Source organism: Oxyura jamaicensis, chromosome 7, assembly GCF_011077185.1.
Source record: "Oxyura jamaicensis isolate SHBP4307 breed ruddy duck chromosome 7, BPBGC_Ojam_1.0, whole genome shotgun sequence".
NCBI classification, from domain to species: domain Eukaryota; kingdom Metazoa; phylum Chordata; class Aves; order Anseriformes; family Anatidae; genus Oxyura; species Oxyura jamaicensis.
In genome coordinates, this window is record NC_048899.1 from 477,700 (window position 1) to 494,916 (window position 17,217).

The 17,217-nt window shown below is 38.3% G+C and overlaps 2 protein-coding genes across 2 annotated transcripts; one reads left to right on the forward strand and one right to left on the reverse strand.

Annotated features, from left to right (window-relative positions):
* Positions 1-1,071: 1,071 nt before the first annotated feature.
* MAIP1 (matrix AAA peptidase interacting protein 1) lies at positions 1,072-7,656 on the reverse strand. Its single transcript, XM_035331149.1, has 5 exons — positions 7,300-7,656; positions 5,953-6,024; positions 4,110-4,236; positions 3,027-3,177; positions 1,072-1,215 (listed from the first exon to the last, which is right to left on the reverse strand). The coding sequence occupies exons 1-5, from the start codon at positions 7,642-7,644 to the stop codon at positions 1,137-1,139; spliced, it is 774 nt and encodes a 257-aa protein (XP_035187040.1). The 5' UTR covers positions 7,645-7,656; the 3' UTR covers positions 1,072-1,136.
* TYW5 (tRNA-yW synthesizing protein 5) lies at positions 7,612-16,283 on the forward strand. The gene is made up of 8 exons (XM_035331148.1): positions 7,612-7,879; positions 8,548-8,702; positions 11,394-11,463; positions 12,314-12,358; positions 12,865-13,002; positions 13,619-13,706; positions 14,230-14,346; positions 15,888-16,283. Exons 1-8 carry the CDS (start codon positions 7,643-7,645, stop codon positions 16,142-16,144), a joined length of 1,107 nt encoding a protein of 368 aa, XP_035187039.1. The 5' UTR covers positions 7,612-7,642; the 3' UTR covers positions 16,145-16,283.
* The last annotated feature ends 934 nt before the right edge of the window (positions 16,284-17,217 follow it).

Below are 17,217 nucleotides of genomic sequence, written 5' to 3' on the forward strand. Positions count from 1 at the left end.
CCATTATAAAGTTAGGTTGCTGCTGCTAAGAGCAAAATACTGTTACTATCTTGTCAGTATTTGACATGAAAACTTACTGATAAGCTTTAAACGTTCTCACCATTAAGATACTCCAACAACCGATCTGAACTCTGAAGCTTTGTTTACTGTGAATCACACTAATTATACCTTACATTTTTAAAGCACTGAACAAATGTCTAAAACATGCCTGGGTAGAAAGTTAGCTTTATCATTAAAGCTGAAATGAGGAATATGAAAACTGTTATGAATTCCTGTTGAACTACATATAAAAATCTCAAGCTATGAAGACCAGGGATTGCATTCCACAAACAGATAATGTGAGAACTTGGAAACTGGTAATTTGCAACATCCAATTGTAATGATTTGCTCGTCTCTTCTACAAGCATTTCCAAAAGAGGACTTAATTTAGCTACACTGACAGGTCCTCTTAAGTTTTAGACTGATTATTCTATTGTAAACCTCTGAACTTGGAATTGTCTGCATGTTACTGAATTGAAAGGAATGTTGTTTTTATTATCAAAAAACTGATCTATTTTCCCAGTGCATTGTTAAAAGCTTTTTCTTATTCCAGTTTTGCACCGAACATTAACAGCTCTAAGTTTCTTAATCTAAAATACATTCAAGAGTAAAATTACCACAAAATGAACTGCTGAAGCTAGACAACCTAAGAAGTCCATCTACCTCTATCTCATCTTGCATATTATTCAGTTACATACTGTACAGTCCCTAGGGAAAAAAATACATGAAAATAACTCAGAAGGGCCATTAGCCATGAAAGTGCTGTTTATCTTCAAGTAGTACCATTTCTTCTCAGAACATAAGTCAGCATACCCATGACACTGGCTCACGTGAAAGTGCACCATCTATGAGGAAAATGCACCTTGAATGAGCAATAGTACCAATTAAACCTGTACCAGCCTGTTCCAGGGAAAAGGCTTTATTGTAATTCTTCAGCATAGCGTAAATTTCAGAAACTACTTTGGGAAATTAAATATGTAATTTATTTTTCTCTTTTGGGGGGAGAGCAAAAAAGACACCAAAACCATCTGATATTTGTTAAATCAGAATATTTATAATTAATAATGGTCATAATGTAAAGACACTGTAGAAGGTATTTATTCTAATAGCCTTGGATGCTCAATCCGTGTAATTGTCCAGTCTGGTTTTGCTCCTTCTGTAAATTCCCTTTGGAACCTGGAAAAGGCAACACAGTAGGTGAAGAGTTATTAAAATCTACTTAATCCCTGAAGAGATAGTAACAGCAACAAGAAATCATGAAGAAATATTTTACTTCAATGTTATTTCTGTGAAAGCTCTTTAGACTTTAATGCTTATGCCCCAAAATGGAAGATCAAAATTAATTCTTTAGCAAGAAACAAAGTGCACTGACTTCAGTGTTTTGGTTCAGGTCCCACAGACAGGATCAAGCAGCAACAGTAATGACCTTGATGTCAAAACAGCACTCAGCTTTTATACCAGTAACCAAGATTATAGCTTTGTGGCAGCTCATCTCTAAATAAAGGGTTTTGATTTAGTAAGATGGAAACTGCATTATAAAGCAAAATCATGTGCTAGGCATTCTACCTTAAAAAAAAATAAATCATTTTCACTGAATTATGCTTTAAATACTAATAAAGTAATACATTTTCAGAAACACAAAGATCCAGCTAGCAATAGTACCGAACCTAAGAGTAAATTCCACAGTGGACAGGAAAATGAAGACATTCGACCCCTATTTTCAAAGAATCTTATATCTTCCTTTTGTAGTCATTAATGCTTTCTTCCCTGAGCATGTCAATTTTGACTGCTTGCCATTTAACAGTAAGTCTGAGCTTCAAGCTGAATATTCACAATCCCAAGTAACATGCATGTTGTGAACAAGAGCGCTCTAACATCATTGCTTTACTGTTATATGCCAATCCACTCCACAAAACTGTCTTCTCCAGACATCCTAATACTTATTGCTAGGCTTCCAAAGCTTGAGGTATCTTTGCTAGTTTGAGTTTAGGTCAGCATAGTAGATAGAAGGATTATCTACCTGCAACGACTGCTCTGCTGGGAATTAGGAACAGATACTTTAGGCCTTAAAGTCAGGCTCTTGAGATAAACGGTAGCCTCAGAAACCTCCAGTTGTTCAGAAATTGGGTAATAGATGGATCCAGGAAAATCCATCCAGGCAAAAATTTCTGGTATCCTCAGAGCATTTCCTTTGTTTTTGAGCTTCTCATCGTATAGACCCCCACAGCCTCTCCATTTCAAATATGGGTGTAGAGGTAAACTGATTATACTGCATTTCTCACACAAAAATCCTCACTTTTTCCAACTTCTGAGAATTATTTTCAGTACATTTCACAAACTGTGCAGATATTTCCACATTGATTTGCCATTAGTACACTAGCAGAGGCATTATTTATAATAATTCCTATGACAATACATCCATGTGACTAACATGAGCTTTAAGGGCTTGGATCAGTGGCATGAATTACCTGAATACCAAGTGATGCTTGCTTTGCTCTTTCTGCAGAAAGCATTTGGCTAAATAATTTCCTCTTCCCCAGGCTACTTAATTCAGCTAACTGCTGACTTCTGTGCAGGAAATAAGTCAACAGCACTGCACTTGACTGCTTCACTTGACTGCACTGCTGTTACTTGTGCTACAAGAAATGGGAACCAAGGACTGACATTGGCCTTTTTCCTGAAAGCTGCAGGAGCAGCACAGGAAAGGACCAGAAGATTCATACAGTGCTACAAATATTGCTCCTCCTGACAGAATTCCAGTTAATCTCAACTCAGAAGCAAGACAATAACATAATGACATTAAAGGGTATTTTAAAAGTTTGGCCCTACAATAGGGACTGGAAAGCTGGATCAGAACTAGCTTCATTTAGAAACAAGGTAAACTAAAACATACCAAGTTCTGCAGTGGCACAGTGTGAATGTTTTCAGTTGCCAAACTAGCTTCCATACAACTAGCCCACGTACATAAAAGGGGCAAGGAGACTTACTCATAGTTCGCTGTTAAAAGATGTCTTTTTTCTTTTGTGCTTTCATCTCCAAACACAATTTGGAAAACTTTGGTTTCACCTGGTACTTCATCAGGTAGGTTAGCTCCATTCAGATACCAGAAACGCATCAGGATACTAACAAACTTTCTGCCTGTTGGAAATAAAGCATAATGTAGATGTCATTTTGGTCAAATAGAAATATTTGCTGTGTAGCATATATTCTGCAGAGGAAGGGTTTCTGACTTCAGCCAGAAAGAATGTGTAACAAAATAATGAACAATAAAGCCATTTATAACCATATTCCTGCTGTTTAGCAATAAAAATACACTCAGTAGAAAAGTATGTAATTTATGAGCTTTGCCTAAGAATGTAAACAATAGAACTGTATAAAAAAAACAGGTTATCACAACATCCAAAGCCAATGATTGATACTACAAGAGTGAGTAAAGGAATTGATTCTTAGAAGCAAAGTGGAAAAAAAATCTCTGCCCAAAAGCAAGAAAAAAAGCTCACTGGCTTTGAGAATTTGAAACGTTTATTGGAAGACCCATGGGTAGACTATGAACCACCTCAACTGTGCCTGACAGAACTGAACATGTAATACTGGCATGTAAACAAGAGAAACTTGTTTGAACTCACCACTTTAAATAAATAAGATCAATGCCCTATAAGTATATTCCACAAAAGCAGAATAGATATGAAGAGAAAAAAAAATATTTATCTAGACTTCATTATTATTCCTGGAAGATATATTTTCACTGCTGAAGCAACCAGCTTTCTGTATATAGTAATTTGTCTGGCTTCAGATTAAGAACTAAAAACTAAACTTGAAATTAGCTAATAGGCAGGAGCAAAACCTACAGAAGTCAAAACAGTACCTCAGTAACAAATGGTAACTTACTAATAACATCTCAAATTCCAGTTTAGAAGGAAATTAGAAAACTATATATATAGATGAACTATAAACAGAAGAACAAGGAATGAGAAGAATTCAAAAACACCCCTGTAAAGAGAACGCCTGCTGTAAGCAAAACCAGGAAAAAGACTGCCCATTGCTGAGACGTTTTAGAATTCTAAACATACCATCATCATCGTAGTAAATGCGAATATCTCCTTCTGTTGTGTACATGATTGCATCAACGTCAGCTGCTAAAGCATCCCTGTGGTTGTCAGAGAGAAAGGAAATCTTTTCCTTCAGCACCTGAAGTACCTAAATTCAGAAAAACTCACTTAATTTTTCCACTAGGAAATTGAAGTAACAACCTTATCTACTACAGTTAATAAAATGAAACATATTGCTATGGCATTTGTGTAACATTGTATAACGTACAATATGGGAAGTGAAAAAGCACCAGGCTCTCCCAAGCCCTAATTAACAATATTAAACAAGATTCATTTAATACTCAAACCAATGAGAATATTTTAAAAAATGATTAGAAAAGATACTGTCAAAACAGAAGTTTCAACGCATGTAAACCCAGAAAATACCAGTTAAGTTTACTTCCACAATCATACTTACACTCTGCCTTCGCACTGCTGACTTCTCTATATGGGATATTCTTTAGCTTTTGATTCAATCATTTCTCAGTTCTCACAAATTTCTTTGTAAATCTGTTCCATTACCACTAAGTTTATCTTTGCCACTTCAGGATCCACATTCCCACTGGAAAATGTTTAGACATTTGCCCATCAGAAAAGACTGGAAAACCATTCCTCTAGGACTTAAGTTGCACATCACATTCACAGCCATAGTATTTGAGCATCCTAAGATCTACACAACCGTGTTAAGTAGAAAGGGTGTGGTGCACTACTTGAATAGAAGCATCACCAAGAAGGATGAAGCCATGCAGCACGTTTTTAACCTGTATTCAGTTTTTAATCCTAACTTCAATTGCCCCTTTGGAAAAATAGGCAAATCCAGAGGTCATGTGGAAGCAAGAGGCATCTTCACTAGAAGACACTGGCTTCTAATGCATGCTAGGTATAAATTCCACTGGACAAAGCAATGAAGTAGTGTTGTATCAGAGCTTCACCTACTTCACACATTTTGAGTGTCTGAAGCAATATGACCCCTAATCACCTGAAGAATTTAAGACAAGCAGAGGAAGAGAAGATGTTCTTTCAAAACAACTATTTCATTATTATTACTCACATTTTATTTCTATCTCTGCTTAAAGAGGAGGTTAGATTGTCCAGTAGGGATGTGCTAGAATGGTGACAAAATTTTTGTTGCAAAAGCATGAATGCCAATAGGACAGGCCAAGCTGACATCCATTAACAGGGCAGAGACAGACCTGAGGCATCTCCTCCACTTGAATCTGATGCATCTGCTACCTCTGCCCTCTGGGAAGGCCAAGAGAACTTCAGCAATTAAGAATTCACAAAGAGATAGAACACAAACAACACTGTTATTTAACTAGCCAGGTCAGCCATGGCCATGTGACCATGACAAAAGACTGCGGCCCCCCAGCTGAAACCAAGAATTGGCTATATTATATGCCTGGGATGGGAATGTATTGGGGCAGCAACGAAGAACACAAATTAGTTCCTTCACCTGAATTCTGGTGCACACACTGGAAGTTTCAGCTATCTGCTTACACCAACAGGGGTATGCAAATCCAGCTGCAATCTAGAATCCATCACCTTTCAAATCCCTTCTGGTACACCAGCCATCTTTTTGGCAATTGGTCCCTATGCTTAGTGGCAAGGACATTATTATTATTTTTTTCCTATACAGTAACTCTAAATTAATTTTCATGCCTTGAAATTAAACAAAAAGCTACAAGACAATCACCCTATTCAATGTTATGCTGTTTTTCCCCAATTAAACCAAACTGACAGTGCTTGTAGATACTGGCAGGCTGAATACATGTTGCTTCATAATGGAAAACATCAATTGGCAGAATGAGAGGTGGGAAACACTTACCTCTGCTGACACAAGCCCATCTAGCAGATCAAGTTTACGCTGAGACAGCAGCTGTGAAACAACAGAAAAGGCCTACAAAAAAAAAAAAAAAAAGAGAACTAGTACATGAATTTTAGATTAGCTTATTTTTTCAAACAAATCCATCATTATAGGACAGGCTATCTAAATGTTCCATGATTTAAGACTTCCTTGCTTGCAAAGTATGTCAACATTGATATGGGACCCCTCCAGCTTTAAAAAAAAGTAAGTTATTCTATTTGCTGACAAAAACATAAGGTTTCTTTTCCACCTTATTTAGAGCATGAAACTTTTTTCAGACAAATGAATGCCTTAATAAAAAAAAAAAATAATGCAGTAACCTATGAATAGTTTTTATTCTTTCTTTCTTCTGATAATTCAAACACTATGTATTTCCTCTAAATATTCTCCTTCTCAACCTGCACCTTTTCCCAGTCCAGTGTCAGTCAAAACAGAAGCTCAGATCTAAAAAAAAATAAAAATATTTATAAATCTAGTCTAGTCCCTAAACCTCAGAGGAACACAACATCCCTTTTTCCTCAATTCTGTAGGTATAATTACATACAGTAACAACCCTGTGCGTGCAAATATTGTGCTTGTTAAATGCTGACAGCATGTTTAAGGCCTTAAAGTAAACATAAACAAGAACAGGGCAAAGTAAAACAGGTAGTTCTCCACACACTGCAACATATGTGTTTTTTTAAAGGTCTCAAGCATATTAACGTTGTCCTCATCATCTGTTTTTTTGTTTCTTTTTTAATCAAACACAGTAACTTACATTTCACTGCTAACAGTACTAGTTTTCCACGACTAACTTTGAGAACTGATGCATTTTGCTGACAGTGGTTGTTAGGTTCACAAGCTTGGAGAAGCAGATGTATGAAACAATTCTACAACCACCTAAGCTTCATAATTTTACAAGAAAAACAGCTAAAATGACCTATATAACAACTTAAAGTCCCTAAAATGTTAAGAAATGTTTTTCTTCATACTACTTCAGGGGATAGTAGAATGTATGATTTGGGGATCTAGAGAAATAAAACCCTGCAAACTCTCAGATGAGGAGAAAACCCACTCCTCTGGCCACTCTGGCTTCCACCAGCCGTGAGGCACTTCAGGACAGAGGCAGAAAGCCGCTTGCACCTGACGGGTGAACTGCAAAGCAGCAGGGCACCGCCAGCAGCCAGCGGGCCTCGGGACAGGGCTCGTTGCGGGGCTCTCCTCAGACTCTCCTCACTGGGCGGCTGCCGCCGTTTTTTGGGGCTCTGCTAACGACGGGCGCCCTCCACGCAAGACGAGGGATTCCCGGCAGACCGCCCGCCCCCTCACCTGCTTGGCGCCCCGCGTGAACTCCTCGACGCTGAACTCGGGGTCGAAGTAGAGACGGATGAGCAGGTAGTAACAGCGGGTCCGCAGCCAGGCCAGCGGGCTGGTGATCCGCACCACCAGCACCCGCCGCCGCGGCCCCTCGGCCTCCGGCCCACGCCCCTGTGTGCTGGCGAAGCGGGCGGCGGGCCCGAGCGGCCGGGGTCCCGCCGGGCAGCGGACCCAGCTCCAGCCCGGGACCAGGCCCGAGGCGGCGGAGGCGACCTGCGGGGCCCGGGCCACCCCCGGAGCCGCGAGCGCCCGCCCCAACCAGCGGCCGGGCCCGGCGGCCCCGCGCAGCGCCATCATGGCCGCGGCCGTGCCTCCGCCCGTCCCTCAGGGCGGCCGCTCCGTTCGCTCAGCGGGAAACAGAGGCGTCTCCGCCGGTTCCGCCGCCGCGCTGCGCTCCAGGCGCCCTTTGCCGGGGGGACCGGCGGACACCGGACCGGCAGCGAGCATGGCGCGGCGGGGGCAGGAGGCGGTGGCGGTGCCCAGCCTGGGCGGCGTGGGCCGGGAGTGCTTCCTGCAGGATGTCTACCCCCAGGTACGGCCTCTCAGTCCTCCCAAAGGGGTGCCTAGGTCACGGCTACGGCATTTTGTACGCGGCCTCCTCTTTCGCAGCTGCTGGGGGAAGTCTTGGTTCAATCCCTGTAGGGGGCTGCTTGCAAACGGAGTGGGGGCTGCTTGCAAACGGAGTGTGGCCGCAGGTGTTTCACTTAAAGCCATCTGCCTCGGGGAGGTGTATGGATTCACGAGTAACATACACTACCTACGGAGAAATGAACCTGCTTTCCAAAGCAATTAGTTGGAGATAGGATGTTCCTTGCAGTAAGGGAACGGAAATAGTTTGGGTTAGAAGCCTGGTACTAAAGATAATTTTTTACATCGTGATCCATTAAAATGAATGTAAGCTTAGGAGCAAGGAATTTCTAGAGGCAAATTCCTACCAAACTGCTGAAAAGCTCTGGCATGTGATTGGTGATGTAATTTTATTTAACAGTGGTTTAAAAAAAAAAAAAAAAGACTGCTCAGCATTCTAATTCACATTGTTCAGTTGTGAATAGTTGTGACTGTGTATCAGATTCTGATATTCAATCGAGTTGTTTGCATATATTTAGTTTTAAAATTACTTTTTTTTTTTTTTTTTCCCCCACTGGATGCAATCATCATATTTTGTTTCCATTTTTGTTTGTTTGTTTATTTCTTCCGTAGAGAAAGCCAGTAGTGCTGAAAGGAATGGAACTGGGCTCTTGCACAACCAAATGGACAGTAGATTACCTGAGCCAAGCTGAAGGATCTAAAGAAGTAAAAATTCATGTTTCTGCAGTACCACAGATGGATTTCCTCAGTAAGAACTTTGTTTATAGGTACTTCAATCCAAAATCTTTTATATTTAAAGGTATACACTCGTAACTGCCAGAAATACAGTGCATAGTTTCAAGTCGAGGGTGAGAATGTGAAGCTAGTTTGTGAAAACTTTCAATAGCATACCCAAGTGCTGTCCTTGATTTCCCCCTCCATTCATTCCACAAATATCTCAATGCCATGAATAAATACTGAGTAAAAGAAGGTGGCAAGCAGGACCTTGAAAATGATGACATGGAGAAATGTCATGTAAAGATTTTGACAGAGCATTCCTGTAGGAAATTTGAGATGGGCATTGATATTAGATGATATGCTAGTCTGTTTTAATTGTATGGTGCCTTTTCAATGTTACTGAATAGTGCCAATTTCTGATTCACTATATATCTGAACCTCTTTGGATGCTGGCATGCAGCAGGCATGCTATTCCACTCTAGAGGGATGTTAGTAATTAAATTAAGATCATTTTAAAATTAGCCTTTGCAGTTCCCATTATGTTCAAGCTACTGGATACCATACCTCTTTCACCAGCTCTTTAATGTTGCTAAAACTCACATAAACCCTTGATCCCCTTTGAAGTTCCTCTTGCATAGCTGACAAAACTTGTCTTCAGAGTTCACGTAATCTTACTTGTTGTATTGTTCTTCCAGCGTAAATGCCTTTATTTTTTTATTTTTTATTTTTTTTTCTGAAGAAGGAAGATGATGTGTCCAGTTTCTTAGACTTCTAAGAAGGCAGAAGCATGTGCTGTACATGTAACAAGCTACAAGTCCCTATGAGTGTTACCCATTGTTCAGGGGAAAAATACTGTTTAATCATGTTATATTCTGCTCACTGCACAATGAACTTTGAAATCAGGTCGTACCAAATAACTGTTTCCTTTCCCCTGCTCTGTTTTTTTTGTTGTTGTTGTATGTCTTACTGTGAGTTGATCGGCTGTGCTAGTTCTAGCAGTTTTGTAGACAGCTGTGTGGAGGTGCTTTGATGGTGCTTCATTATAGCAAGTGTTAATAATTTAGTGACTTTAACCTAATTCACTACAAATTCAGGAAGCTTTGACCCTTTCCAGAGCAAGCCCCCTATATTAATATAGAGGGAGAAGAAATAGAACTAAAAGAAGAGCAATACTGAAGACTTAGTGTGGGGTTCCATGACTTTAAAGTGATGCAAGTAAATACAACTGCAGTCCTGTTGTAAACTGTATGCTCCTGTTTTGTTTTTGTGTTGGTTTTGGAACCTGTTCAGCTGTATTGTGATGTAGTACAGAAATGTGTCTTTCTGTTGTTTTACCTTTGTGAACAGGTTCACTATTAGCTCAAGCAACTGCTAGTGGAGAACAGGTAGGAGATAAAATAACTAGGGTGAATAGCAAGGGAGTGCCAGCATACATCGCTTTAATCTGTTGTGGAGCTGTGCTCTCACTTGTCTTCAGTAAAAATGTAAATAGGCAGGATATAAGTGCTCAGCTGAAGTCAGAGGTTTTTTTATATTATTTTATTTTTTATTTTTTTTTGTGCTGACTTAAGTGTTTTTTGGATTTTATTATTATAAACAAGCTTAAAGCGTTTAGATAATTGGTCTAAGTACTGTGAGATGCGGGTTGTAGTCTGGTGGAAGGTATAAGTAGAGGATCATGAGCAATTTTGTTTGAAGAGAGTCTTTCCTTAATCCTAGGCAATTGGTGGTTGCTCTGAGACTTGACATTTATATGCAATGTAGTTGTTATTCAGTGGCACTTAATGTGAGATAGTAACTTCAGTGAACATAACACTGAATTCACAACATTCATAACAACTGTATTACTTTGTGTGCTTGGTTTACTACCCAGCCACCAACTAAGGACAGAATCTATAGCCCTTATGAAAAATTGCTATTATTTATATAAATATGTAACAGTAATGTTGATTGCAGTGGGATGAGCTGTAATGTCTGGTGTGGTTTTTTAAATATTCTGAAGTAATGTTTAATAAATTCTAAGAAATTTCTAAATAAATCATCGAAAATACTGAAAGTCCTGTCTTCTCCCCAGCTGAGGTAGCAAATATAGCTGTAGAGATATATTCAGAAAACAGGAATAGATTTCATAGCTCTACAAATGGCAATATTTATCTGCTCATAAATAAATTCATAGAAGAAAATGCATATGTATACGTATGCATAAGTAAACATGTATATCACCCAGTTTCTTCCAAAAGAACTCTTGAAGTTCAGCTTCTGTTTATATACCTAAAACTGTTTGGGACATAGTGGCTTCCCTGTAGCCCAGCTGTAGTTTTTTTGATGCTGTAGTTTTCTGCAGAAATGCACCACAAATGAGCAGAAAAATGACATACTGTAAGAGAAATTGTCAAAGTATTTTTGGGCACATCTCCATCCTTGGAGATAATGAAAAACCTAATTTGATGTTAAATATTTCCAGAGATTCCTTCCAGGCTAAACAATTACATGATTCTGTTTGGATCTATAGTACGGCAATTTACTAAAGCAGAAAGATTTGTAGCACGGGATTTCAGTTTTAGTTCTACCTTCAACATTCACTGTAAACACTTAGTCATCATGTTAAATAATTTTTTAAAAGTGTACTGCATCTTTGGTTAGAATAGGTATGGTAGGAGAGCTTATCATTTTAAGCCTATGATGTAGGCCCTGTGTTGTTGCATTGATTCACTGTATGAATTTGAATTTTTGTATTTCAGAACTCTGCCTTTTAATGAATTTGTACAAAGAGCAGCTGAAGTCAAACACAAGGAGTACTTTCTTTCTGAGGTAACTTCCTTAGTGTCATAGCTTCTTCTATTAGTTTTGCCAATATATGGAGGAAAAGAAAAATTAATTTTAAGTCTGGCTGCACTAAAGCACTTGATCTTAGATTTAACTGGTTTGTGTGGCTTGGAGCCAAGGGAAAAACTTGAGGGAAAATAACTTCTCAGAAATTGTTTTGCCTGTTTACAGTGTGATTAACGTCAATGATCCCGTTTTTGTTATCAAAAGCTGTTCATGTGAGAAAAAGTTCCAGCACAAATTAAGAAATCAAACCTTGCTTTAAAATAAGTGTAAAATTCAGGTGTTTTGTAATAAAAAGTCATGAAGTTATTTTAGAGTTTGATTACATCTGCTATCAAATACGGATTTATTGTAACAACTTCTGAGTAGCAAACTTTAGGCAATCTTTATGCAGTGATGTTCAAAGTGTGGATTTTTTTAGGTAACTAATTAGCAAGCAAACAGTTCTGAAACCAAACATGCTTTTCACCTTGTATGCTAAATAGGATGCTGTAAGATTTGAAGCCAACTGAAAGAGCTTTTCTGCATCAGCATTATGAGGAATTTAAGTTATAATCTGTATTTGCTTTGAATACATTAAAAGCAACGCTTAGACAGCTGACAAGTCTCCCACTTCTACTAAGTTAATAGACGTTTCCCACTTACTGAGATGAACAGCAGGGAGCAGTAGAGTGAAGGCAGTATAACAAAGTAGCTGAGTTTGTGAATGTCAATCTATTTGCATCGTAGTTTAATAAAACCTCAAATTAGATTAATGAAAAAATGTAAGGCTTTAAGTGTATTTGTAGTTCATATTAAAACCAAAACAATTCTCTTTCTGTATTATCTACAGGATGAAAAGTACTACTTGCGATCAGTGGGTGAAGATGCTAGGAAGGTGAGTTACTTGAGATTGCAGTTCTAATATTGTGAAGTAGCAGTTTAGGAATATATTTAAAAGTCTGTTGTCATCTACTGTCTGTGTAATACAGGCATAAAACTTATTTATTATCACTTGGGCTAGGAATCTGCCTGGATTTAGGTCAGAATGTTTAAACCGAAGTGTCCAAGAAGTTGGTGTTATGAGAGTTTAGCTGATCACCGAAGAGTACAGCCTTCATGTCCTATTCTCTAGCTGTTGTAAGCTAATATAAAAGGATTTCTGATACTCACTTCTTCAGTGTGATTTCTAGCAGTAATGGTTGAAAGCAGCTCTCTTAATTTTTATTAATACTGGTGACCAAGTCAGCACTGAAAGAATGTGACGCATTATTATTTTCAGTTATTTGCTAATGCTGATGTTCTAGCCCTATGTTCCCTATGATGGAAAATGATATTAAGGTGTTCTCCTATTTTAGTGTGCACAGATAATTCTCTAAGAGAGAAATGTCCTTTTTGATTTAGGATGTTGCAGATATCAGAAAGCAGTTTCCTGTTTTGGCAGACGATGTTCAAATTCCAGAGTATTTTGACAAGGAACAGTTCTTCTCTAGTGTATTCCGCATCAGCTCAGCAGGATTACAGCTATGGACCCATTATGATGTAGGTAATAATGTGATTAGCATAAAATTTTGCAGATGATGTTGAGGGATTGAGATACTAAGTTACAAGTTTCTGTTGACAAAGATCTGTTTAATGAAAAACATCTCATTGGTAATTGTATGATGATTTGGGCAGTCTGTTATTTCGGTGTGGTAGGCTCCAAATAACAAACATCTTCTAACATTATACAGTGCAATTCTGAATAAATATTTAGAAGAAAAATAGGTGTTTTTTGCATTGTTAGTAGGAGGAAAAATTCTTTTAATATTGATAAAAAAAAAAAATCCAAATATATTTTGCTGGTTTATGTTATCTAAAGCACAGTAAGTTTGTTTTAAGATATAAAAACTTGAACCCTGTACAAGGAAAAAAGTAAAGCTTCGGAAGGTATTTTTTTTCCCAAATAGAGTATTTGTGAAGAATGCGCAGCTAAGAGAAAAAGTAACTCTCATTCTTGAGGTTTCTTTGGATTAGCTATATGCAGAAGCTCTTTTAGCTAATTCTTAATATATGATGGTTTTAATGCCCTTTTTCATATTGACGCTATTTTAGATTATTTGCAGACTATGTATTCATTCTTAATTTTTGGCTGACATCTTTACTATGCTCATTTCAGGTAATGGATAACTTCTTAATCCAAGTAACAGGGAGAAAACGAGTTGTTTTGTATAGTCCTCAAGATGTACCATATTTATATTTATCAGGTATGTATGCTGTGTACATCTCATTTGGACTTTGGTGATCATAGTTGGCTTTCCGGTTTAAAAGTGTTGCACTATAGGAAAAAAAAATCACCAACAACTTAATGTAAAAAGTGATATGGTCCCTTAACTCTGATGCAGTTTGCTTTAATCAAAGCTAAGATTTGTAATGGGGCAAGCTAGGGAACTTGAAAATGAGCACTGAAGCATTACCTGGTTCTCTCTCCTCCACCTACCTGTGGAGTTCAGTGCTCTGTCCAGATTTAAAATGACATTTTAAATGTCAGAGGAAATGTCTTTTAGCCTTAATAAGGGTGTGGTTATAGGAGAAACACAGAGAACAGGAGAATGTGCCTCTTCAGTAAATCAGGAGTGCCATCAGATTTGCCAGATTTTTTGAGGAGTTAAAGAACAATAACCCAATATTAAACTGTTCAAGAACTGCCACTTCCAGCAGTGTGTAAATGCTTTGTTACTGTTTGGAAGAGTCAGACTGTCTATTCATTACTTTTGAAAACTTTCCTAGGCACTAAATCGGAGGTGCTGGATGTCGATAACCCAGACTTTGAGAAATACCCACTTTTTGTGAAAGCCAAGCGCTATGAGTGTTATCTAGAAGCAGGAGATGTGTTATTTATTCCAGGTATGTAACATAGTTCCTGACTGTATTGTGTTTTTAAACAGCTTTATTTGCAGTTTGCAGCTTCTCATTTCCAGGCATGGCATTGCTAAAGCATTTTTGTCATAAGTAGGAGCATCTAAGGATTTTGGCAAAATTTGTCTATTTTTCCAACCATAATAATTGACCTAACAAAAGATAAATTACTTCTGTGATCTGAGTTTTCTAATGACAGAATTTCAGCTGAGTGCCATTTCTGTTCTTCCCTCACTTAGAAACTGTGAGGCATGTGACTTGTTAGTACCTTCCAGCCATTTATAATCCACTCTGAGGAATGGAAAGACTGGTCCTAATCATTTTTCTGCACAAACAAAATACAAATCTGCTAAATCTGCTTCCAGGGTTGAGACAACATCTCTGGTGATGAGGGAAATGCATTTGAATCAATGCTATTGAGCTATTACTACTTAAGATTTTAATTCGACATGTGCTTGTGGCAGACACTTAATCCTATTCATTTTCATATTATCTGGGCAGTATAAACAGGCCAGTAAACAAGGTAGTAGCTTTCTATGAAGATTTAAAAATAGATTCTTAGAACTGAACTGGTTACTTAATTTTGAGCTTGCCATTTGTGTTTGTTTCCTTTGGAATAAATCTTGTTATTGCAGTTAAAGGTATATCTATTGTTCACAGACATCTTCTGTGCAATACATTTACTCATTTATCTTTGCCAATAGGTGTGCTGGTCCAAACTTAGATGCACTCAGCACTCTAAAAGCTACTGAGGAGTATAGGGATTGTTAAGTTTAGAGAATTGTGCTAGCTTTGTTAGCGTTCCGGGATATTTAATCTCATTTTTTCAGTGTTATCTTTTAAGAAGTGATGTGGCTATTATAGAGATGATAGATGCAGCCCCACTTGCTAATCTGACAGCAACTTCTTGGTTCATTTCTCAGAATAAAAGTTTCTGATGTCTAGACATCAAGAGATTAAGCTGCAATAAGCACAACATCCTGTCTTTTAGTTTAAAATCGATGAAAGGTAGATATAACATTAAATTTATCCTGGAACTATACTAGGTGAGGCAAAATATAAATGTATCTTTAAGCACACCCATGATTCAAAGGAAAAGCCCCATGATTTTACCATCCAGATATTAGTAACTTGCATGGGTGACTTGGCTGACACCAGTAGTTTGCATTAATGTTTGGACAATCTCTGCAAGGTTACGGACTGATTCTGTGAAAACAGATATCTGAATAGAGATGGGTGAGGTGAACAAGGAAGATGCCTTACTTTCATCCTACACAGTTACCACTTGTTTGAGTATTTCTTTACTTCAGTAATTATGTTTGCCTGATATTGTGGATGAATGAAAATGTCTTGAAAATTGGTACAATGTGATATACTTAGAGATTTATGGAAGAGTATCCATAAATAACACAACAAAGTAGTTGAGGCTTTTCCTCAACTAGATTTAATTTCGGTGATTCTGGTACTTGTCATGTGTCACAGGGAAGTTTTAGATGGCAATCTTAATTTTAGACATTTTCTTTCTGCAGCTATGTGGTTCCACAATGTAATTTCTGAGGAATTTGGAGTGGCAGTGAATGTCTTTTGGAAGCACCTTCCTGCTGAGTGCTATGATAAGAGTGACACTTATGGAAATAAAGATCCCACGGCAGCCTCTAGAGCTATACAGATCTTGGACAGGGCCTTGAAAACACTTGAAGAACTACCTGAGGAGTACAGGGATTTCTATGCTCGAAGAATGGTGTCACGGATCCAAGAAAAAGCCTATAGGAATGATTATGGATAAAATAACACATTGCAAGTCGCAAGGTCCTGTGAGAGCAGAGAACCATATATTAATACAGAAACTGGCCATGTGTACATAAATAAACTTCCTGCAGGGCTAAAAACCAATGTTGATAAACTTTGTTATATATAAACATCTACCTTGTAGATTTTTTTTCTTGGTTTTCTTTTCCTCATGTGATGTGCACAATCTGCTTGACTGGGAGACGATCTCTTTTCTGCAATGAGGCGTCTAGCGCCTGCACTTTTAAATCTGCTTTTTTGAAGTTATTTACTTAAACGTTTCTGAATGAAAGTTTTGGCATCTGGATGGAGCTGATGGAGTTTATGCTTAGAAGTAATGATCTTCCTGAATGCTCTTGTTTACACTGAAGTTTTAGGAAAGCCACAGATTTCTGTGGAGGTCTAAGAGATCCACTGGTGGAAATGGTCATGGCTTCTTTTTGAAGGGCCTGGAAGTGTGGGGAGTTTCTGCTCCCTCTTGTGGTGAAAGAGAGAGAGTGTGAGAGTGGGCATGGCAGGGGAAGCAAAACCTAATCCTTTAAAGTTAAGTTTGGAGTTCTGTAGCAGTTTGAACACAAAGGAGATAATTTACCCCCTGCTAGCTGAATAAGGTATTGTGCAGGAAACCGTGTTTGCTGCAACAATAGTCACTGCCCCAGTGCACTCAGGCAGTGCTTCTGTTTCTGCAGCTGTAAAATACTTGTAAATAACATGCCCAGAAATCCATCAACCTTTAGCAGGAGAATCTGAAATGAGGATCATAATACTGAACTAGATGTAGAGTCTGTTGGGAGCAGTATATGAGCTGCATTATGTTAACATATGAAAGGAGGTTGCATTGCATCTTTTGTAGGTGCAATGTTTGTAGGTTACTTTTTGGCAGCCTGTCGTGCTTACAGAAGCCTTGTAAAATGAAGATGCGTAGTTCATAAAAAAAGGTTTTGCTTGTCCCTTTGAAATTTGTTACCATGCTGTTTGGGAAATGCAGTATTTACCTAACATTTAGGTCAGTCTGCTACTTCCAGCATTTTTTTTTTGTTTGTTTTATCTTAAGAACTGTAGTTCTTAGAC

Bases quoted from the DNA above. Each gene is read 5' to 3' on its own strand.
- MAIP1 (XM_035331149.1), bottom strand. From the start codon at position 7,644: ATGATGGCGCTGCGCGGGGCCGCCGGGCCCGGCCGCTGGTTGGGGCGG. The intron at 4,237-5,952 runs GTAAGTGTTTCC...TTCTGAATTTAG, and splicing joins ATGGGCTTGTGTCAGCAGAG to GTACTTCAGGTGCTGAAGGA. The intron at 3,178-4,109 runs GTATGTTTAGAA...TATTTCCAACAG, and splicing joins CATTTACTACGATGATGATG to GCAGAAAGTTTGTTAGTATC.
- TYW5 (XM_035331148.1), top strand. From the start codon at position 7,643: ATGGCCGCGGCCGTGCCTCCGCCCGTCCCTCAGGGCGGCCGCTCCGTT. The intron at 11,464-12,313 runs GTAACTTCCTTA...TATTATCTACAG, and splicing joins AGGAGTACTTTCTTTCTGAG to GATGAAAAGTACTACTTGCG. The intron at 14,347-15,887 runs GTATGTAACATA...TTCTTTCTGCAG, and splicing joins AGATGTGTTATTTATTCCAG to CTATGTGGTTCCACAATGTA.